Genomic DNA, 23,900 nt, shown 5'->3' with positions numbered 1-23,900 from the left:
AAATGGTGATCTCTTAATATTATACCTATATGTACCTAACTAATAATTAAATATTTACAGTAAGGATTTGTAATAATTGAGTGACTTTTTCATGTTTTTTTTATCATATTTTTTACCACCTACAGGTACGTATTGACTACAGTGTTATTTAGATAAAAATTGAATATAACTTTTAAAATAAATAAGCTGTAAACAATAAAAAAAAAAATGCTAAAAATATAATTTATTCATAAACGTTGATATTCACCGATTTATGAATGTCTTTAAACACGTTAATAGTTAAAAAAAAATAATGTTCAGTGATAAAATAAACATCTAATTTAATACGTATAGGTAATTTTAATTACAATATATAACATTAAATATATTAGGCATCATCAAGTAGATTGTTTGTATTAAATTTTTCTTTTGTTATATTTCTACAGTCGTGAAACTGAATTCTGAAAAAAAAAAACTGATGATTCTATCACTCTTATAAAAATGAATATTTCATAATATAACTTATTACCTATAATGAAATGTAAATATAATTAAAGCGTTTATCCATCAAGAATCTACAAGCCATAAATTATATCAACTATGAGTTAAAAGTCAACTTAGACTTAAATTAAAAAAAAGTATCAAATTATTAAATAATTATAATTTAACTAGAGTCCAAGTATTAAAAATAAAAGAATTTTAATAAAATTTTAAAAATTTTAATTTCATAGCATGAAGATATTTAAATTTATAAAACTATAATTGGGATCGCCGTTTAATGATATTTAAATATTTAATAGACAGATAGATTCTTGGCTTATTAATAATATTAACATATTGACTTATTAACTTATTAATAATATTTCCATGCCTAAAATCCAACTGGTACAAAGCAGTTAAATTGATAAAAATCATTACACATAAACTCGTTCTCAATTATCCAATAAATCTGAATTATATGGATTATTCTATAATTTATTAGTTAAAAATTCAGTAGTAACTATCTATTGAGTTAAACATTTTTTTAATGAAGTATAAGTGAACCCTAAGTTCATTATCCCTTACTTTGTAATTTGACAAATAGTTAAATACATTCCGAAAAATTCCAATTATGACAATGGTTGATTAATTATTCAGTAGGTACTTGCTAAAATAAATCATTCATTGAATTTGGATATATAATATTTTGTAAATGGTATGGTATATGGATTAGTCACATGAACGCAATTTATACGCTATAAATTATGCAAATGATAAAGGTCCAAATTTTGTAGAACTGACATCATGAGGTTTATTTATTAGGTATAGAATACTATACATATATTATAGAAAAGTATTATACAGCCAAGATAGAATATATCGACAATTGACAATTTATTGTTATCATGTGGTACTTAAAAATCACCTGAATCCGTAGTCCGTACAACATATAGCCGGGATCACACGGCGCGTGGCGCGTCGCGAAGAGTGTGGAGCGGTATAGCATGGTACAGTTGACACGCCGTCTGATCGGTGTTGCGCGGCAAGTTTTGTATGAGCGCCGCGCGGCGCGTTGCTTCCCAACAATTGTCGGTCTTTGTGTCACGCGCCAAAGGAAAATTGGCGCGGCGCAGCTTATCAATCTAACGGCGCGTCGGTATTATTTGTTATCAATGTATCTGTTTATCGTTTTTCATTGAACTTAATTTATAATATTTGGATTTTGGATATATTTTCCACAGTTCAGAGTTTATACCTACGCACTACTTATAGTAATAATTAGTACCTATACCTAGTACTATTTTATAAAATGGAATGGTCCAATGAACAAATTGTTCAATTTTTGGAGCTGTACGAAGGTGAGCCATCTATATGGAATCCAAGTGATCCAAATCATAAACTTCGAAACCATGTGCATGATGCTTGGGGAAAAATTTCAAAAAACTTAAGTGCAGGTGAATATACAATAAGTGAACTTAAAAAAAAAAAAGATTCACTTATGGGGACATTCAGAAAATTATCGTCGAAGGTCAAGGCTAGCAAAAGGACTGGTTCAGGTACAGATGGGGTATTCAAACCCGAATGGTTTGCTTATGAATATATGGCAAGGTTTTTGCATGGGGTTTTTCAACCGCGTCAAACAAAACATTCAGAGGTAATTTAATTTGAATTTCTAATATTAGGTACCTAATTTTTAATACACTAGTAATAAATAGAAATAAGTAAATAAGTAGGTAGTTTTTTAAGCATATGTGAATGGTTTTTGTAAGGATATCTGTCATAGCCCTAAAATACATTTTGCATTCAAATTGTATATTAATAATTATATTTAGAATGGTTGAGCCTGAAGAATAATATTTCTAAAAAATAAAAATAAAGCAGTAACATAAAGTTCAACCCCTACCTTAATTATAATATAAAGTTGTATTCTTTTGTGATATTAACAAATACATCAAACTTTTATATTAAAAAACCTAATATTTTTAACAACTGTACACAGTGCTGAGTACCACAACTAGTATAATCATACCTAGACAGAACTTTTTTACCCTATTGTTTCTAAATTGCCTATAGAAACCACCCTTAATAACTGAACTTGTTTTTGTTACCTTGTGATCTTAACACTATATTTACAATTTATTGAGATTAATACAGCCAAAGTCCCATTGGATACTGCACGCACCTGTGACGATAAAATATAGTTAGACTAAATAGACAATAGACTTATTAAACCACTTATAAATATTCAAAATATTAATTTTGGTTTTATTATTATTATTTTTATTTTTAACTGTTTTAACTTAGTACTAGTGTTGTTATATTTGTTAAAAAAGTACTTTAAAATAAAATATAGTAACAATTTACTTACTTATTCCGACTTTTATAGTATGCGTTAACCCAATAACGTTTTGTTTTTGGTTTTTTTTTTGTTTCATTAGCACTTTTTAAAACTTGGCCACTTAGTAGTACATATGCAGCTGCACAAACAGCAAGTTTTGATTTTTCGTCAGTATCATTCATAATTTAAATGATATAACTGTGTAAGTATACGTACGAATCAAGGTTAATTATTGTTATTAATTACCTAATCATTCAACACTTGCAATGAAGCACTGTGACTTCAAATTAACAAAGGGAAATTAAATTTTTACGCGCAAAGATTAGAATAGTGTACCTATCACTATTGGTCAGGGAGGATGATTCTATAACGATACGCGCCTAGGAGAAACTTTTTGAACTATGACGTTCCGTCTGATCACACAGGCGCGCCAAGTTGTTGCGCAGAGCTTGGCTCGGGTTGTTGCGTGGTATGTACACGCTCCACACTCCTCGCGACGCGCCACGCGCCGTGTAATCCCACCTTATCACTGATCTTAGCCAAGGTTGTCACACTACATACATTCATAATTCCACTAAATTTCTACGCACAAACGTATAGTTTTTAATTGGATGATTATTGTCGTATGATATGTGTATATTATTATAATTACTCATTAATATTTAATAATAATGTATTTTTATAATTAGACATTACATAATGTAACATTAGTAAAACAATTCAATTATGTTTTGTCGATTAAACTGATTAATTTTAAAAATGTTATGGTTTACTTCTTTTGACTCTTGTTCGGTCCAAGTGATACATCAAGAGTTTTGGCAAGTTGAGATTTATTAACTCTTGTTTGTACAGAATACATTCCGTTAGGATATGTTTGAATGTGAATCAAGAGCCACAAGCTTCATAGATGGAAGGTTTGTCTTTTGACATGAGACTTGAGACATTGTATATTTTATATTATAAAATTTGGACCAAAATAATTTAAATTTAAATTTTCAACACTCCAAAATGTGGTTTATGCCTCCGAAATACAACGCTTATTATACTCGTGTCCATTATTATTATTATATCGGCACTAGCCACGCAAATACACCATGCAACTTATAACGGCAGGTACATAATATGTTGAGTATATTAAATTATAGTATAAACTCCATTTAATCAAATACAATAATATTAAATACCTAAATAGTATACAATATACATACTACACAGAAAAATGAAAACAATATTAAAATACATTATGATCATTAATGCCAATGAATTATATCCATTTCATCATAAATTCCGTATATGCGAATGAAACGTGGGCCAGATGGCCATGTGATTTGGAGTTTGCATGGAGAGTTATGGAGGCATAAATGCGCCCATTATTAATAACCAAGTGTGGCTGAGTTGTGAATTGATGAACGCATACATGTGAATAAACATTTATATTTATGGACTGAGCATTACTGCACAACATTCTGAAAGGAAGACAGGGGTAAAAACATATGTTTAAGAGACAGGCTTAGTCAGGGGATTTTAAAATAATTGGAACGGTAGATGTAATTAGCGATGAATACATAAGCACACAACTTAATTCGTTTCAGAAAACGCATATTATTTTATACTATTACCATTATTCGTATATATGATTTCTTCAATTTAAATTAAAACATCAAGCTGTATAATATGTTTTCAAAAGAAAACTTAAAAAATTAAATATTATATTATAATATTATGTGTATGTGCATATAATTATAGAATTCGTGAATTCGTCGAAAGAAATGCAATTGTTTTTAACTGTAATTTATTATGCGTGTGTACATTACATGAGATATATCGTTTTAATTTTACTATAATATATACAGGCCTGTCCTTTAAATACACGAAACATACAAATTTAGATAAACATTTTTAATAACATTATTAATTTTATGTATGTTTCTAACTTGAATACCATTTGCATAATTTCTAAAATATAATATTATAGGTACTGTAGTAGGTTCCTACATATGTGACGTGTATTTCATTAATTTATAAATATCGAATATTGTTGTGTTAGTTTTACCAGTCTTATCATAATACATATTATAAAGGTACATTATATTGTTATACATACGCTTTGGCAATTTTTTAAAATTTTATTCATGTTTTGAATATTTTGAGTAGTTATTTCGACTAGACCATGCACTTGTGAATTATTATGTAGTAAATTACACATAAGTACCTATTATGTACGTTTTCATATTATTACCCGCACCTATTACAGTATAAGTGGGATGTCTGCATTTTGATATTAGAGCCATTTTACCCCAATGCCTCTCTTTACAATATATATATCCTGTAAATAAATCATTTCAAAAACAGAAAAAATATAGCATTAAACGCCATTAGTGTTTCTTGCTTATATGATACTTTTGTGTATAGCATATAGTTGTTTTAGCTTTTAGAACGGTCATAACACGGAAGTCCCAAATACCTCATGAAAACGCGTTATTATACGACCCGCTGGCTTTTAAAACGATACACTTTTTGTGTCTGTTCGATGTGGCTAGCCATCAAGCGACGTGTTCACATAAAACAAATGCTTCGAGGACAATCAAATCCTAAAACAGAAGTATGTTAAATTGTAGACTTTATTCCAGAAGGTATCTAATCCTTTTCTGTTTATTGTTTCATGGTCTGGGAATTTTACAGGTAGTATTTATATGGCGAAAAAAAATATAATAATTAAAATGCATTTAGCCAAGTAGAAACAAAGAGGTATAATTAAGGTATAATTTGATAGATAAATAACATTTTAATTTCTTTTTAAATTTTGTTTGTTAATTAAAAATATTGGATATCTGCAATATTATGAACTTCATTAATTTAATTTAATTTAATACTTATCAACTGTGTACGAGTACATCCATGAAAATTATAAATAAATAAAATGTAAACAATTTGAGTTTACATTTATATTATATAAATAATGGGTTGAATTTGATTTTTTTGGTGTCTAACCAGACATTTTAAAAGTTTGCGAACCCAAACCGAACCAAACTATTACAATATTTTATCGAACTAAATTTTTAACTGGGACTTTTATTTTATTTTATCATACCTGGTATCGTAATAATAAAAAAAATAATGGTTAATATTTTAATACTTTTATGATACTTATACTTTAATTACTATAAAGTAGATGAAATTAATTTTAGATATAGTTTGATTAAGAACACTTTCAAGTTCAATTTTCGAATAGTAAAATACGCTTGATAGTTCGGTTCATAATAATTTTTTCATACAGAATTCAAATATTGAACCAAACCGAACATAAAGGGTTCGGTTTGGTTTGGTTCGAGATTAGAAAAGCGTGACCCGTCATTATATTATATATTATTAACAGTAACGAATCCAGCTATTATCTCCTCCCCTAAAAAAAAAATCCGGGTACGCCACTTCATATTGAGTTAATATGTACAGTGTATTTATTAGTATGTTTTAACTATATGTAAAATGAGTACAACACAGAAATAGCAAACTGTAGCCTCGATAAATTCATATTTTTTTTTTTACTTTACTCCATAAAAAACTGAAATCATTTACTATAAGTATTATACTATTAAACACAATTCACTTATTAGACGAGTATTATTCGTAAGTTCAAAATGTGAATTCATTTTTTCCTCACGTTAATATCAAAAGCTCATTTTACGTGGCAACTACATTCTCAGAATATACTTGCTCTATATTACAAAGTGCACTTTCATGTAAGCTGGTTTTGAACAAAAGTGTTTCATTTTCACACACGTCACACGCAATAGTGCGTATTAGTAAACTGTGAAGGTGATTATGATCAAACACAAAAATAAGAAATAAATACTAAACAATACACGCAATTAACATTGGTACCTGTATGGGGCTTTTATTATTGATTTATATATTTAATATATAATATATAAAATTCAACCACACTTAATTCGCATATATTTTGAAATACAAGACCAGTAAAATAATTATATTGAACAACGTATTATTATTTTCATAGCATGTTATACTGTACACTAAAAATAAAGTTGACCCTTAGACCTGTCAAGTAAATGTGATTTAAAAAACAAAAAATGATCTAACATAACACTTGTGTGGAGACGTGGATACGGGCCACACCCCTGTGAAAGTAGTGTTGTTTTCTAATTATGCTTTTCTTGAGCAGTAATAACCCGTGTAAAAGCGAATTATTAAACATTTTTCATAAAATAATAATTCTATATTATCATGCGTTATTTACAAAATATGAACGTGGATAATTATTATAATATGGCCTCATAATATATACGGTTGTATCAAAAACCTGCGTATAACAATATTCTTACAATACTGACACACTATTCAACAACTGTAAGTCATAACCTATGCCAATTGATTGATAGTTTTAGACATTTAAAACCGTGTTATAGTCGACGGCCAATGTTACAACAGCGTAAATTAAAATGTTAAATTATTTAATACAATAAAGTTATACAGTTTATTATCGTAAAAAAAAAATTAAATACCAAAATTAACTCAACTATGCTTATAAATAGATATTTAATAAAATACTATTATGTAAGACTTTACAGTCTTTACACACATGAGTTCTATGTCTAGAATATATCTTGAAACGACGATTCTATCGGCTTTTGTGTCCAACATTTCGTTCGGCCACCATCTCAGATAAATATTATACATGAATCCTACCCATGAGGCCATGAACCTTGTCCAAAGTCCATTTATGCAGCGAGGGGATGACTTTGAATGTAACATAGGTACTGACCGAATATGGTTGAGTACGTTTTCGACCAAAACTATACCCTTTCTTTTTCCTTCGTACCCTTCCCTTTTCGGTCAATTCACTTTTTGACCAAATTTAAAATAGATCGATCCCCGTTTTGATCAAAACAAAAATGTATATAATAAATTTAAAATAATAAAATAATGACACACAATTTTTGTCAATTATTATTAAATATAATATTAACATAAAATAGGTCATTTTGAAAATTATATGATACAAAAAGTTTAACATATTGTATTTAAGTTAATACATATCTAGTGTATAAGTTATAGTTATTAAAACCTATATATAGTTTTTGTTATTAATTATTTGATCAGTGGTCGTCATATTTTTATATAATTTATACATATTATGACATATTAACAAAAAATATATTATTAATACTATATACATAGATATTCTTACATTTTAAATAGTTGTCTACATTTTATTTTAAATTTATTATATACATTTTTGTTTTGGTCGAAAAGGGAATCGACCTATTTTAAATTTGATTGAAAAGTAAATTGGCCCAAAAGGGAAGGGTACGATTGGGTGAATGTAAGTTCCTACACTAGTTTAGACCTAGCAGGTAAAAAAAATTATATATATATTGTTACGTATATATGTTAGTTCCTACACAGAAAAAAAAGGTACGTATATTATTTTTATAAATATAATATACATAATATAATTTATAAATTATAAGTAATCAATCTAATATCAGTTATATTATATAGTATTGACATACATTTTAATATAATAATAATAATTCATAATTATTGTAAAAATATTTAGATACCTAGGCATTCTATATAATAATATATTATATAATTAATAATTATAAGTTTCCAATGTATAAATTACCCAGTCAGCTTTATCGATAAGCTATAATTAAAAACTATATTTATAGATTCTATAGTTTTATAGTTTTATAGCCTATAGGCACCATGTATAGCGATTATATCATTTCATCACCTATACCGGCTATACCACACTATTATATTTTTCTAAATATAATTTTAATATCATCCATTTGATATCTTATTATAGTTATAACATTATAAAAATGTAGCATATTTATATATTTTTTTCTTACTGTCGTATGAAAATAAAATGTTTAATAAAACTTATAGTACTATATAAAATATAGTAATTTTTTTATATAAGTATGTCTTTGTATCTAGATATACTTGTCTTCCGCCTTATTAGAACTTACATATTATGTACCTTTTTTTACCGTGTAGGAACTAACATACGTACATTATTTATTTTTTTTCATTATTAATCGACAACCACCCCCGGTTAGGACTGATGTCAGTCATTTCAGCCCCCAGCTGCCATCGTTTATTGTGTCAGCACAAAACAATAAAAACATTTACAGAGTATAATATATATATATATAAAAAAATAGACACAAATTGGCTGTGGAATACATAAATGATGAGGGCCTCTAACCACTCTGTGATTTGGCATTCAGCCTACAATGGTTAAATTTAACTAACTTGATTGTACTTAGGTTGACATGGCTGGTTCTCTTGAGGTATTGCCCGACTGAAAACCGCTGTCCTTCACTTGACGTTGGTTTTTTCTTAATTGGTAGGGATTGATTGTAGCCTCCTTTCTTCTTCCTCTTTCTTTGTCATCACTTGGGTTTGGTATGAAATTGCTTATTATTTGCGATGACTTAGCATTCATAGTCATCAGGGATGTCATGTTTTCTGGGTTGACGGTGGTTCCGAGTAGGATGTTCGCTCTTGTCCTTCTACTCTCCCATGCGTGTCAAACAAATAATGTGTGCTGGGCGTCGTCCGACTCGTGTCCAAAAAACCAGCAAATGGGAGTTTCTGGCTTGTCAAATCTGTGGAGGTAGGCGGGAAAACAGCCATTAGCGTCTGTGTAACGTGAAAATTCGTTTCACCGTGCTTCCGCATTTTCCATTTTTCAATGTTTGGAATTAGTCGGTGTGTCCATCTGCCCTTAGTCGATGCATCCCACCTTACTTGACATGTTGTTGTGATATCTTCCCTAGGTGGCGGAGCCACCTGGTTTCTTCGTATGTCGAAAGTCAGCTTCCTATCCTTGGCCAAGAGGTCTAGGGGAGCAGTGCAAGTTATAACTTCTATTGCATCTTTCAACACAGCTTGATATGATTAGGCAACCCTTAATAGCATTCGTCTCTGGACCTTGTGCAGTTCAGCCCAGCATGTGGGGCTAATGTCCTGGGCCCAAAATGGTGAGCCGTATAACATTATTGAGTTGGCGACATTGCTCAGGAGTTTCCTCTTTGCTGACGTTAGGTAGAATTCTGGAGAACCCCTGTACCACTTTTCCAGCTTTGGCTGCCACAAACTTAGCGTGCTTTTTGAAGCACCAACCCCTATCAATTTGTAAGTTGTACGCCTAGGTATTTTATGCAGTTGCTGGTGGACACTCTATTACTATCAATGTATACGTCTATGTTGTTGTTGGTTCTGGTGTTTGTGATGACCATTGCTTCGCATTTCTCTACCAATAGGGACAGACCTGTTCGCGTAAGCCAGTCCTAGACTTTCTGGGCTGCGTCCGTAAGCAGTTGCTCCAGCCTAATTGAGTCGGTTGCTTTAGCGATCAGAGCCACGTCGTCTGCGAAAGCTAGGAACTCAACACCGGGTGGAAGTCGTGTTTGTAAGAGTCCATCATAGAGGACGTTCCACAGGGCAGGTCCAAGGACCGATCCCTGTGGGACTTTGTAGATGACGTCAATAGTTTCTTCAACTCCCTCAGTGCTGAAGTTGAGTTATTTGTCTTCCAAGTAGCTTCGTATCATCAGTTGGAGGTAACCAGGGGTTTCTTTTTAGTGTATTGGCTCCAGTATGGAGTTCCATGGTGCAGAATTAAAGGCATTTTTAATGTCTAAGGTTAGCATGCCCACTTTTAATTTGTTACCTTTGACGATTTTCCTCAGTGTGTCCAGCGCGTCTATGGTGGAACGCCGCTTGCGGAACCCAAACTGTCTGTCGTGCAGCCTATCGTTTGCGTCCAGAAATTGTCTAAGGTGGTTGTCCAAGATCTTCTCGAGCAGTTTGCCTAGGAAACATTTTATACGATTATGGGGTGTCCAGCGGTTTGTCTCCTTTTCTAATAAGGACCAGCCTTGCCTTTTCCAGATTCTAGGAAATACCCTGTTGGCTAGACACGTATTGTACACGTTGATCAGTAGATCTGGTTTTTGGGTCATTACATGTTTTAGTACTTCATTAGTAATGTAATTCGGGCCCGGGGCTGTTTTTAGTTTCAGGTTTCTGGCTGCGTGCATGAGTTCTTCACGGTCATCGCAGATGGGTTAGGTTCCATCGTCAGACAGAACAACTGGGAGTTTGTTATCACCTCTTACTGGATGTTGGGGAAACAGTACACGCATTATGTATGGTATAGACTACGGTATGTCTGTATATTTTCGGTTAGGGCCAGCGCTTTATCCTCGACGTCTGTGCAATTCAGAATCGGCTAGAGTTTTCCCAGTGCGAGTGCTGTTTCCAGGATAAAAATGTCTATCTTAGGTGGTTTGAATTTATCTTTGGTCTGAGTTCCAAGGTCAACTTCATAAGACAGATAATAATGGTAGCTGAGAGTTTACTCATCTAGCAGTGTCCATTTACTTATTTTTTGGGCAGTGCGCGGTGTTGCAAAGGTGAGATCTATGATAGTTCTTTTGTCGAATGTACTCGATTTGATAAGGTCTACCAGTGCTTCACCTCTCCTATCGTTTTCGGACATCCTCAGTCTGTGTGGGGGGCATTAAATTCCCCGGCTAGGAGTATTTCTTCTGATGAACTTCGAATGCTTCTTTCCAGTCTGATAAGGAAGTCGCAGCATTCAGCTATGGTGGTGTTGGGCGACCAGTAGCACGAGTATATCCTTGTCCCGCGGCTGTAGAAATCGATCTAAAATCGGCTTCGCTGCGTCCTTGGTCTGTGATTTGGGCGTATTTAGAGTATACTATAACGGCTTTTTTATTCTCATCTATGTACCAGTTGAGACAATCTTGTCTGTTGGGCTCAGATACTATCAGGAAGTCCGAAGATTATTCGGCAGCCTTTTGGTAGGTACATCAGCGCTTGAACTGCTTTGCAGCAATTTAAGTTTATTTGTAGAAATTTGATCATTGCTGATTTTTAGTCGGAGTGGGACTTCGAGGGGCCGGCTCCCTCCGAAATTGTGTACTTTTGAACGATATGCATTTACTACTCCCGGGATAGTGGTCTTTAGGGGCTTTCATGTCTTCACATGAAATGCATATGGGTGGGCTTTTGCAGTCTGCGCTTTGTGTCAAGTCGACGCGCAGAGACTGCATGTTTCAGAGTGGTCTGTTCCAGTGCAATTGGACTTCGGGTGCCCGAAGCCAAGACATCTAAAGAATCTCGTTACTTTGGCACATGGGTGGACTCTGGCCTAGACTAGACCTATTTTTACGCGGCCTTCCTTGAGTATAGAAGTGACGTCAGTGCTTCTCATGGAGGCAGTTGCTCTTTTCATGCCGTTTTTCAGCTGGTCTGATGCTTTTGATTCTGACTGAATTGTCAGTGGGTGATAGACCTGCTGCTTTTCTCAGGGCGTCGTCAATCTCGGTATCGGTTGTAACGCCATCGAGCCCAGTGATGTCAAGATAACATATCTCACCAGAAAGCGTACTGTGGCTCGCACGCCTAGCTTGTCTCTTATGGCTGTCTCGAGGCCAGCTCTCTTGTCTTCCCCTTTAATAACTGTTATTAGAACCTCTCTATTTATGCTTTGGAGGTAATGTGGGTTTCAGTCTTTCCCACATCGACATCTTTCCTGACGGCTTTCAGAATGTCAGCAAACGACTCACCTGCACCGGGTTTACGGCGATCGCATCTGGAGGGGGGGGGGGGTGGTACGCTTGTTAGTGACACTTTTGACTTTCATCTGTGAGGGATTGGTGTTATTCGACTTACGCCGCTTTTTCCGATTGGTGGCTTTGTTCCTTGGGGTGGAGAATGTAATCCATTATTTTCTCTAGTTTGGAGCCTTACGCGTCGAACCTCTCTTTAATCTAGTTGATGTCTTTATCCTCGTTGTTAGATGGGATATTGTAAGTAGCTTTCGTGGGATATGCCGATTTGGCCACCACATTTAGTGCGCTGTGCAGTGGGAGATGATTCTGATGTATTTGGTTGGAGAGCTCCACGACCTTGTCGATGGATTCCTTAATTCAGTCCAACCTCGTGGTTGCCTTGAGTGTAGCTAGGTTGTCCACCTCCGTAAACATAGCGTTTTGCATCTCGTTTTGGGTCTTCAGAAGCTTTTTCAGTAATGAAATAGATGAGGAGAGGTTGTCTTCTCTGCTCTGTTGTGTGCCAGAGGACTGTCTTTTGCCGTGTAGGAACTAACACACGTGCTTATTTTTTTTTCGTGCAGGAACTTACATATCAAATATGTAAGAATTAAAGTATGTAATTATTTACCTGTTACTATCGTATAAGAACTCACGATTCTTTGTACTATTTTGGTTGAAAAGTGAAACAAGCTGTTTTAAATTTGGACGAAAAGTGAATGGTACGTTTTCGGTCGAAAACAGCCATTCCCTATTATATTATTATTTAATATTTATTATTATAACTGGCCATCAGTACACATATATTCGCGTTCGTTTAAACGGTTCTGCGTGTCATATATTATTGTAATTATATGGTATAACACTAAAATGAAATTGGTACGAAATATGCGCAAACATAATACCGAGTTGAGTTGCAAGTCGAAATCGACGAGGATATCGGACGGGTGTATTTCCTACAAATTTTCCGTCATTACCTACGACAACACAGCTAGTGACGAGCACGTTATCGTCACATTAACCCCAAACTCAACACGACCACTCTCCAAAAGACAATAATAATTATCAAAATTTTGAACATCAGAAATATACAATGTTGTTATGTGACAATAATAATATTATGCTTACCTAATCTATTCTTGAAAATAACTTTCCATCGAAAACCACGAGCCGCCCTTTCGACGTTTACATAGCGTACAAAACACATATTTTAAGTGGCATAAAAGTAATACAGTCATGGTATAACTCAAACCACATTTTCAACAATTGTCTACGACGACTGGCCATAATTATCATTAGCGATCCTAATCGATTAACGTAAAGTGATTAAATAGGTACGCTGCATTTAAGAACAAATCCTCCAAGTCAAATAGTACTTATTGTTTTTTTATACCAGTATACAATTGGCGGTGGCTAAGTGTAATGAAGATTATATAATAAATTATACATTATGGTGATAATTACTGGACAACAATTACTAATTAGAGCTGCTGGCATGGTCTTTTCCAAAGACTTTTTGAAATTTCCTTTAACTTTGGTTCGACAAACATAGACAAAAGTGTAATGATGAAAAACGATATGACTAGAAATTTCGAAAAAAAATGTGTACCTACATATTATATTTTCTTAAATATTTTTAAAATTCCATTGTGTGTGGAAAATTATAATTTTATTTTAGTAATAGTTTGTTATTAAAATTTCTGTGATTAATATTTTTAAACTATCATAAAATAACAAAACTTTTCTTAGACGTTTGAAAATGTAATATCATCAAGATACTTTAATCACTTGAAAAGTCACCATATGGCTTTACGCTTAACTTTTTTTTAAATTCTAGCTAAAAAAACGTAAGAAGATTCTTATGCACAAAAATCACATAATATTGTTGTAAAACCATAACATTCATCACTCAGTGCTCAGAATCAAGAATAAAAAATATATAAAACTGTTTTTTAATTTAAATAGTTATTTTTTTTTTCTTGTTTTGTTACAAGTATTATAACATTTTCACATTTGTGTACCTAATCAAGAAAATATTAACATCAAATCATAAATAAAAAGTTGTTATCCGTAATACATAAAAATTTGTTTTTTCAATAACTGTGATGGAACTCGAATGAGGCAGTTGTTAAATGGAATTTTGAACCAAGTGATAACCATTAGGTGGTCCACACTTTTAATTTGTAAAAGAATTCCTATTTAGATTTAATTACGTATTTTTAACCTCCTTAAAGCCAGTTCTCTAATCCAGTTAATTTAAATAGTTATTTATTATTCATGTTTCAGTTTTATTATTCACTGACACCAATTTGTAATAATAACATTAAAAATTAACTCTAACAATATAATATATTGTTGATAAAAATAACCAAGTATTTGAGTTAACGACCACTTAAAATGTATATACACACAATAGGATACGTAACCATATAAAAAAGTTTATACGAATATTTTTTCATATGCCTACTATGTCTATTATTGTTCTGTTCTTGGAATAACTGTTGTGTATACCACATACATATGTTTTAATTATTTTTAAAAATTTAAATCATTGATAAATATTGAAATATGTGAAAGATTATAATTTTTGATGTGTAAAATTTGTTCATCTCTAAATAAACAAATTGTTAGATTTGGCTAAAAATTAAAATAAGTACGAGTAAGTTAAAACAGTAAAGTTAGGTATGTACGAATCAATAATAATCCATCCAAATTTCTATAATACCTCTTTGAACAGATTTATCATTAATCACTAACAATGTTATTTTTTTCATTTGGTATTGGATGAATAGTTTAGATTTTTTAAGCTTTTTATGTCACACAATATATTATGTATATTTTTTTAGATTCTGAGGGAAGCATGGAATGTATTGATTTTACTATAATGTTTTTTATGTTCTTTTGTGATCATGTTTTTGGGTAGAACCGCTATGGGTACTCAGAAGTTTCAAGAGAAGCTTTAAAGATTTTAGTTTATATTGTAATTATATTAGGTCAATAAAGGTCATATTTTGATTTTTTCAGTGTTTCTTTCAAGCATAAATACATTTTGAACTCATATCAAGCTAGCAGTGCGATTTTTACAGGGATCTGATCAGAATAGTTTTTCGAATGATATGATAAATTGTTTTATTAAAAACAAAAAAAAAATTTAAAAATAGTATCATTACAGTGAACACTATACTAGCCTATTCTAGAATGAGCAAAGCGATATGAGTACCAAACACGCAACACATATTGACATTAAATCATTTTCTAATACGATTTTATTACTCATCTATCACTATATCACCATTCACCGTCATAACGTGACACATATTTAACAATTTTATCTTGAGTTAATTCAAATCGTCTAAATCAAAAAATATATATATATCAAAAAATATATATATATGATTGAAACGTATATATTTTTTCACTATTCACTATTAGTAAGTAAAAAAATGTGTTTAACAGTAAATCGGCTTATACTATAGCTATTTATATCGAACAAATTCATACAGAATATTAGAGGTTTTGTTTAGAGTTTTTCCATCATTTGTATTATATTATATTTTTGTTAATTGGCGTGAAGAAATTTTACATTTTTAAACTCTGGAAATAGGACAATTAAACAACACATACCTATTTAGTAGTTAAACAAATTATTTATTAATGTAGCGTTAACATTTTTTATTTATTCCCATTTAACTTTTATGAAGCCCAACTGTATAATAAGTGAATAACATTAACAAACAATATTAATTTTTATGCTACTAATTCAATACAATTAGAATGGCCATGACATACGCCAACTGAGTTGATACTAACATTTTGATAAAAATGCAAAACATAATTGTGGTTTAATAATAAATATTATTATATCACTTAATATTATTGTGTAAAATCGTAAAAACGACAATTGTTCGATGTTTAGGACTAAGGCAAATCTATATAAAAGTCATATTATTTATTTATTTTAAACAACGTTCATATTTTGATTGCGTGCCTTGTATAATAATAACAATAATAAAAATATTTAAATTTTTAATTTAAAACTAAACAGTCAATGAACGTATACTAATAACGTATGGCCAGCGCTAGTTAAAAAATAACCTTAATACTGTATATTTGTGTATTTGGATGCGATCCAAACGATGCATGTTGGAAATCAGTGATTTTTATTACAGTGTTGTGCTTTATTGTGCGTTCATTGAGTTCAAAATGCATATACGTAAGTATGCGAAAAAAATTATTTCCTTTTTGCTTGTCAAACGCACTCGAAATAGTGGAAAAAACTGATCGTCGTATATTTGTTATTAGTATTTTTTTTTTATGTTTACTATAATTATTTTATTTTATAATTCATAGTCGGACCACTTATGATGTATATGTGGTGGGGAGTGAAGGAAAAAAAGTAAAATAAAAATCCCAAACGCGAGCCTGTGCATGCGCACATGACCCCACAAAACCTCGTGTGTGCATGAAACAGCGGACCCGCGGAAGTGCAGTTATGCCGTACCCGCCGAATCGTCCGGTACGCGACGCCTTTCGACTAAACGTTTCGTCAGGAAAACACTATACCCACCGAGAGAATGAGTCTCGATCCTGATACGAAAACATCGTTTTTCCCGTTTTTAAAAATATAGTCATGATTATCATTACTATCTGTTAATTTATCTCGAAAACGATCTAGGGTAACTTAAAGTGAACGTCGAAGTTTTTATAAAATAACATAAAACAACTTATAGATACACATAGCATGATAATCTCGACGGCCGCCTTCCGGGTAAGTAATATTATTGCATCTTCAATTTTTCTAACTGGTATTGTCAGGTCATAAATTACTGAACTTAATTTTTTTACTGTTTATTTTATATAGTTAAAATTATTCATTAAAAATAATATAGCTGTATTGTGAAACATTTTTTTTTTATCTAATATAAGTAATTTTCACAATGTTTTTGCAACCAACAATTTCACACAAATAACTAAACTTTTTTGGTTTAAAAATTTGGTCTATTTCTAAGTAAAAACATGATGTATGAACTCCTTAATTTTTTTTCTCTAAAATAAATTGAAGGCACAAGCCATTTATAATTACAAAATTACAAACTACTTACTATTATTATTATAGAAAATATTGGTTGTTATAATATGCTAGACGTATACCAGATATAAGATAGAAACAGATATAAGTATATGATAAACGTTTTTTGTCTTTGATAACGACGTACATAACATTGATGTATTTGTAATCATTTCATGAGATGCAATCTTTTTATAAGTGACTAAAACCATAATCTAAATTCTAATATCAATTGAACAAAAATAAAAATAATAAATGCAATGTGTTTTGTTTTTGACCCGGTGATACCAGTTAAAATATGTTAATATTAATTTCCCACATAATATTTTCATTATTACTATTATTATTATTATTATTATTAAATTGTGAGAATTCTACCGTATAGAGACAAGTATAAATAGTATGATAATATCTATTAGGTTATTAATAAAGTATTGATTAGTCATAATGTTATTAATACCATTATTAATAGTATTATGATTTCTATTATAAGTTAAAATTTTGATGGGATATGCAAATATCGACTTAATACGTTTAATGAGAAATGTTTAACATAATAATATAGAGCTATATTACCTTTTATAATCGAAAGTGATTTAGTGACATCATTTATTATAAATTTATAAATAAGACATTTACTTGTAGACAGTAAATATATTATTTTATTATAAATTCGATGTATGTACCTGCATATTATGATGTATAATTATTAATTAATAATTATACATACCCGTAATATTACTATTCGTGAAATATAAAGAAAATCCTGCAGTGCTATACATTTAAAACTTTAAAAGGTGTGATATATTTTTTTAGTTCATAAAATCCGCTGTATAATAGTTTTAAAGTAAATTAAAACAGGATGAGACTCAAACTGATATACTTATTTTGTATAACTAATTGACTATAAAAGGCTGTTCATTTATAAAGTTTGTCAAAAATAAAACAAAATATTATGGGAAATAACTTCTCAGTTCATATATGAATATTTTATAACATTATAACATAAATTACTTTGCATGTTTACAATTCTACAAAGAGCCTAAGTGTGTAGGTAGGTACACCAAAAGTGTGAATAAGAAAAAAAGTAATATTTTTTTTAATTGAGAATCGATTAATACACATTGATAAACCATATTATTTTATTATTCAATCCTTTTAATTAACGTTTTTAGTTTAGCATTACTAATAATTGTTATTACATTTAGAAAATACATATAAGCTATACCGATATTTTTAAAGTCGTTTATACTTTGTTCATAAATATTATTTAGTAATTAATAATACCTAAGATTATAATAGGTACGTTTAGCAGTATGCTAGTAGTTGCCATATAAAACTATAGCCAATATATATGTAAGAATTACATAAATAAATTAATATCAATTTTATCATAAGAAAATTATCAGTTTTAATTAAATTGTCATGACAAATATTTCTTTCTTCTTTAATAATTTCAAGCACATTATTCTTTCGTGTGTAGTTCATTAGAAAATACGATGAAAAATTGCTATTATTTCAAGAAAATATAACGAAATTTAGTCCACTAATAATTTTCTATTCAAAAGAACCCCCTCGTCTTTTAGTATTGTCGAGCTACGTTATATTTATTATATTTTTTTATTTATTACTCCATTGCCCAAAGTTTTTACTGAGTCTGGTCATACAGTAAAGTCTACAGTTTTTCCTGTAAAAACTCTTTTGCATTCAAGCGCCGAGGCAAATATTGTAGTTTTATATATATATATATATATATAGCCACGTTTTTTTCTAGGAAAAAGTGTTTACTTATTTCTCTTTTTTTATGACGTTTAATAGTGTTTTTTAACGACCATACACTCTTTGGCAACATTTGTTTTTGATGGATATTTCATATCCGACTATGGTACGTAATAAAATGTGTCACGTTACTTACTTCACTCGAATATTTAAATTTAAGTACTTATGAATAGGTATATTACGGTCGTGGATATTATGAAATATGAATAAATCCAATTATGAAACATAAATTAATATTTTTATTTATTTATAAAAGTCCATTGGAGAGTCAATCTACCGTGGTATACAGTTATTTTATAATCATAAAAGTCCACATAAGATTTCACTAAAATATATAATTTTTGGTAAACATGAAAAAAAAAATTAAAGTAAAACTAGTTTGATAAGTATTATATTTAAAATTATATGTATGATGTTAATAAGTAGGCACCTAATAACCAAGCATTCATAGCATTGTCATTACACATTATAAAGTGGTGTCTTACCTCGATTATTTTCCTATACCTGCATAAACTTGTCCAACTACAATTTAAATGTACACCAAATACTCTACTACACATCTATTTTTTAAACATTAAATCTCAAATTGCTATATAAGTGCTTCCTGAAAATTAATAATTTTACTTTTAAATTATTCATGTAACCATGTGCACCTTGTGAACTTGTCTTAAATTTGTATGGAACATGAAAACAAACATTTTGTTTTTTATTTGAGAGAAAATAAACTCTACAAATTCCTTCTTATTTGTGCTAATAAAAAGCTTAAACATCTTCAAGTTTCTATAAAAACTATACGTCAACAGAGTAATAAAAATTTACATTTTTCAGGATTCCAATATTTTTTTTACAGAAAAATTACTTTAATTACTAATGCATTTTCAGTAAATTCCAAAAATTTCAATGTTTTTCTTAATTTATTTTAAAATACAGATAATCAGGAATTTACCTATATTAAGTATAGTTTTAAAAAACTGTCCCATACAAGATAATAACACAAAAAAAAACACAATTTACCCACCCCCTCTACTCGTGAATCGGATAAAAATTCATCTATAATCCACCACTAAACATATCAAACTATTGTTTCTTTTAGTTTTCAATATTTAGAAAAATAACTAATAGATAGTTTTAGACGAATAATAAAGTATTGTACTTTAAATGATTGATACAGACAAACTAGATTCTTTTATTTAGATAAACTAACGTACCTTTATAATTTTTTTTTTTAAACCTTAGCCTGGCCATTAGCCGTTTTTGGAGGTTTTTAGTACTATGGTATGTTAGTATGGGGAAAGGTACGGTTGACACGTGTGTGTATGTGTGGCATGGATTTGCCATTATGAGAACTCAGATGGTCACCCATCAAGAATTAGTGGCTTTGGTGCTTACTTACAAATCACATTTCACTATTGATTGCAACTAAGTATCACACCATGACAAGTTTTAATTAATTTTATTATTATTATTGAATGTTTTAAGTTATGTTATATAAATATAAATAATGTTACTTCTTAATTTTTTTTCATATAAAATATTTCTAGTTAAATAATTGATTTTTTTTTTATCTAACCACCTTTAAATTATGAATATTTATCCAATTATAAATAGTTATATATAAACCAGTTTCAGTATTTTTTTATGCATTTTCATACATCATACCTAACCTGTTGTTTTCTTTACTTACAATTCTGTTTGCATGCTCAATAAATAATATCAATGATTATATAAAAATATGAATTAAAAATTTAAGCTACCTATGTTTATTAAATATTTCATAAAATCTTTATAGTTATGCATTTATTTATTTTTAAATGACCAAACCTTTTTTTAACTACGATTTTTATTATGAATTGTACAATCCTCTTTAGCGCTTTTGCATTTGGGATATACATTTTACTTATGGGTATTATAACTATTTTATTTTATTGAGTTAGAATTAAATATTATATTTTTTAAATTGTGTGTGTTCTTTTGTTTTTAATCAACACTTTTTAGAGGAGGGTATATAAAGTTCATCTAGATTTAAAGATTAATTCATATTATAAGTACTAAAACTACCATTTTATAGATTTATTTTTGAGTAGTTACTAAGAACATTGAGAAAATAAGATAAATAAGACATATAAATAAACACCTTGCGTAAAAAACAAAAATATAGTTATATTATTTTTAACCATGCTCAGATTAACATGATTTAACATTCAAATTTAAAATAAGGATATAAAACACTAGTGAGTTATTATGATATGTTGAATGCATAATAAAGAAATAGTTGACCAGAAATATATTTTAAAAAGTATTTATGATGAAACAGAAAATCATCAATGTCAATTTAAATTTTAAAAAACTAGAGGACTGAACTTAATAATAATAATCATTCAAAATATGCATATATATATTTATATTAATACACATGACACAGTAATTAGTGATTTAACTTATGTATGCAGCTATAGATATGTAGGTACTCATTATAAATACAGTATATTTTATATATGTAGAAGATACATAAAAATAAATGTATACATGCAGCTACCTCGAATAAAATAAGTACTTATATAATATATATATATATGTATATAAGATTCATTATAGCTAAATCGAACTTTGTTAGCTATAAAATAAACAAGAAAAATAATATAGATAAATTTAAAACAACTAAAAACTATTGCATGGAAAAATAATTTATAGTTGAGTACGTGTGCATAAACCATAACTTCTATACACATAAAAATACAGTATTTAATATAATTTATAGAATTAAAATATTAGTGTTTTCAAAAAAGTAATCAATGATTGAATAATGTGATAATGTATACTTCAATATTTAATAAAATATTTAGTAATACTATAATAAATTAACTTTGCTTATGCATATCGCATATGAACATAGGTACCTAAATAATATACATGTAAAATATTAATATTTAATTAATTAGATCTTCATAATCATACTTAATCTATATTTCTCAAATACGTGTGAACAGTAAAAATAATACATCATTATAAAACCAAATCTTCTTCACATGTGACATTTTCACTAAAATATAATCAATTAATAACTTATACCCATAATACAAAAAATGAGTTTATTACGTCATGCTAATGTATTTACATTACGTTATTTAAATACCAAATCATAATTATAAAATAACGTGTAGGAATAATTTTTGATATTTTACTGTATGAGATAATAGTTGTTAAATCAAATAATTTATTTCAAACTTTTCCATGACACTTAAGTGTTTTATTAATTTAACAATAATATGCTTAGACATACGTTTCTTTTGCTAAAATACTATTATATTATAATATTTTAAACTGTTGGACAGAATATTGCATATGAATTTTAAAGCGATTTAATATCTCAGATAAATATTAGTCAAACATTCAGCAAATAATTTTGAACAGTGTAACTATAAACAGTTATCACGTTCTACCAACAAACGGTGAACAAAATAATAGTAGACCCATATAGTTTACAGTTCAGTTTAATAACAAAGGATAGTGGATTTTTATTGTTTTGAATGTTATTAATAGAGTGGGGATTTATATGCATTAAAAATCAATAGAATATGCGCTAAAAAATCTTAAATATGCATAACTATATGCACTAAAATGTTAAAATATGCATGAAAAATAAAAAAATATGCATAAAAAAATCATTTTGGGAACATTAAATTAATACAATATATTATAAAAAAAAAAATATGGAACAATACTAAAAACACTTTTCTTTATTTTTTCCACTTCCACTATTTTCAGGCAGCTTTAATCTATAATATATAAAAAAGGAATCAATTTATATCAAAAATGTCTCCTAAAATAAATGTAAGTACTTACCTATATTTTGATACTTTGATATTAATCAAAACAATCGAAACTATAAAAATATAATTTTTTTTTCTTATATTATAACTGAAAATAATATAAATTTAAAAAATTTCCAACAAAAACATCGAAATATGCACTAAAAGATGAAATATGCAATTAAAATTGTAAAATAAGCCCTTAAAATAGACAAATGACAAAATATGCAAAAATATGCGCTAACAAAGTTTCATTTTTTAAATCGTTATGTCATGAAACAAATGTTGTGCTCACTTAGCATATCATACGATGAACCAGAATAAATATGCAAATGCATACAAATCCTCGCTCTAGTTATTATGAATCCACAGAGAGTGTTTTTATTTTGTAGTTGCAAGACTTCATCATAATATTACGTATAGGTATAGAAAAAATAAATTAAATTGAAAATTAATAATTTTAACATCTAAGTACATAATATAATTGACACTAATTTAATTATTTAAATTAATTATTCAATAATAATTAAAACACGAAAGGACAAAGCTAAAAACACCGAAATTGGAAACTCGTCTTATTACACTTTAGTTAGAGGTGTACTATTAATTATGTTTATACATTTAAATGTAATTATAAACCTTTCATTCGAAAAAAAATATTTAATGCAAACTTCGATTTACTAAAGTATATAATATGGCTTTTTACTAATTTTAAGTCATTTGAAAACCACAAAACAATTTCATCAGTATTTAAAAGTGAGGTTCTTATTCAAATTTACTGGCTATATTACGTTTCAAAAACTAAAACTACAACAGTATAGATTTTT

General features: G+C 29.3%; 1 protein-coding gene across 4 annotated transcripts in view; it reads left to right on the top strand.

Annotated features, from left to right (window-relative positions):
* dcma (syntaxin-like domain-containing protein decima) overlaps positions 1–23,900 on the top strand; it is a 235,156-nt gene that overhangs the window by 113,388 nt on the left and 97,868 nt on the right. The window contains exon 1 of one of the 4 annotated variants that reach the window (XM_089218927.1): positions 16,877–17,185. The exons of 1 other annotated variant lie outside the window; for it this stretch is intronic. In XM_089218927.1, coding sequence (XP_089075053.1) covers positions 17,159–17,185 — 27 coding nt within the window. In that variant the 5' untranslated portion in view covers positions 16,877–17,158. Of the gene's footprint in view, positions 1–16,876; positions 17,186–23,900 lie in introns of those variants that run through there. 2 more of the 4 variants (XM_089218926.1, XM_015511045.2) reach the window with 2 other exon arrangements.

The sequence above is a fragment of the Diuraphis noxia genome, unplaced genomic scaffold, assembly GCF_037042655.1.
Source record: "Diuraphis noxia isolate RWA-SAM2 unplaced genomic scaffold, SU_Dnox_SAM2 contig0002, whole genome shotgun sequence".
Lineage (NCBI taxonomy): Eukaryota > Metazoa > Arthropoda > Insecta > Hemiptera > Aphididae > Diuraphis > Diuraphis noxia.
This window is presented reverse-complemented; position numbering and strand designations above follow the sequence as displayed.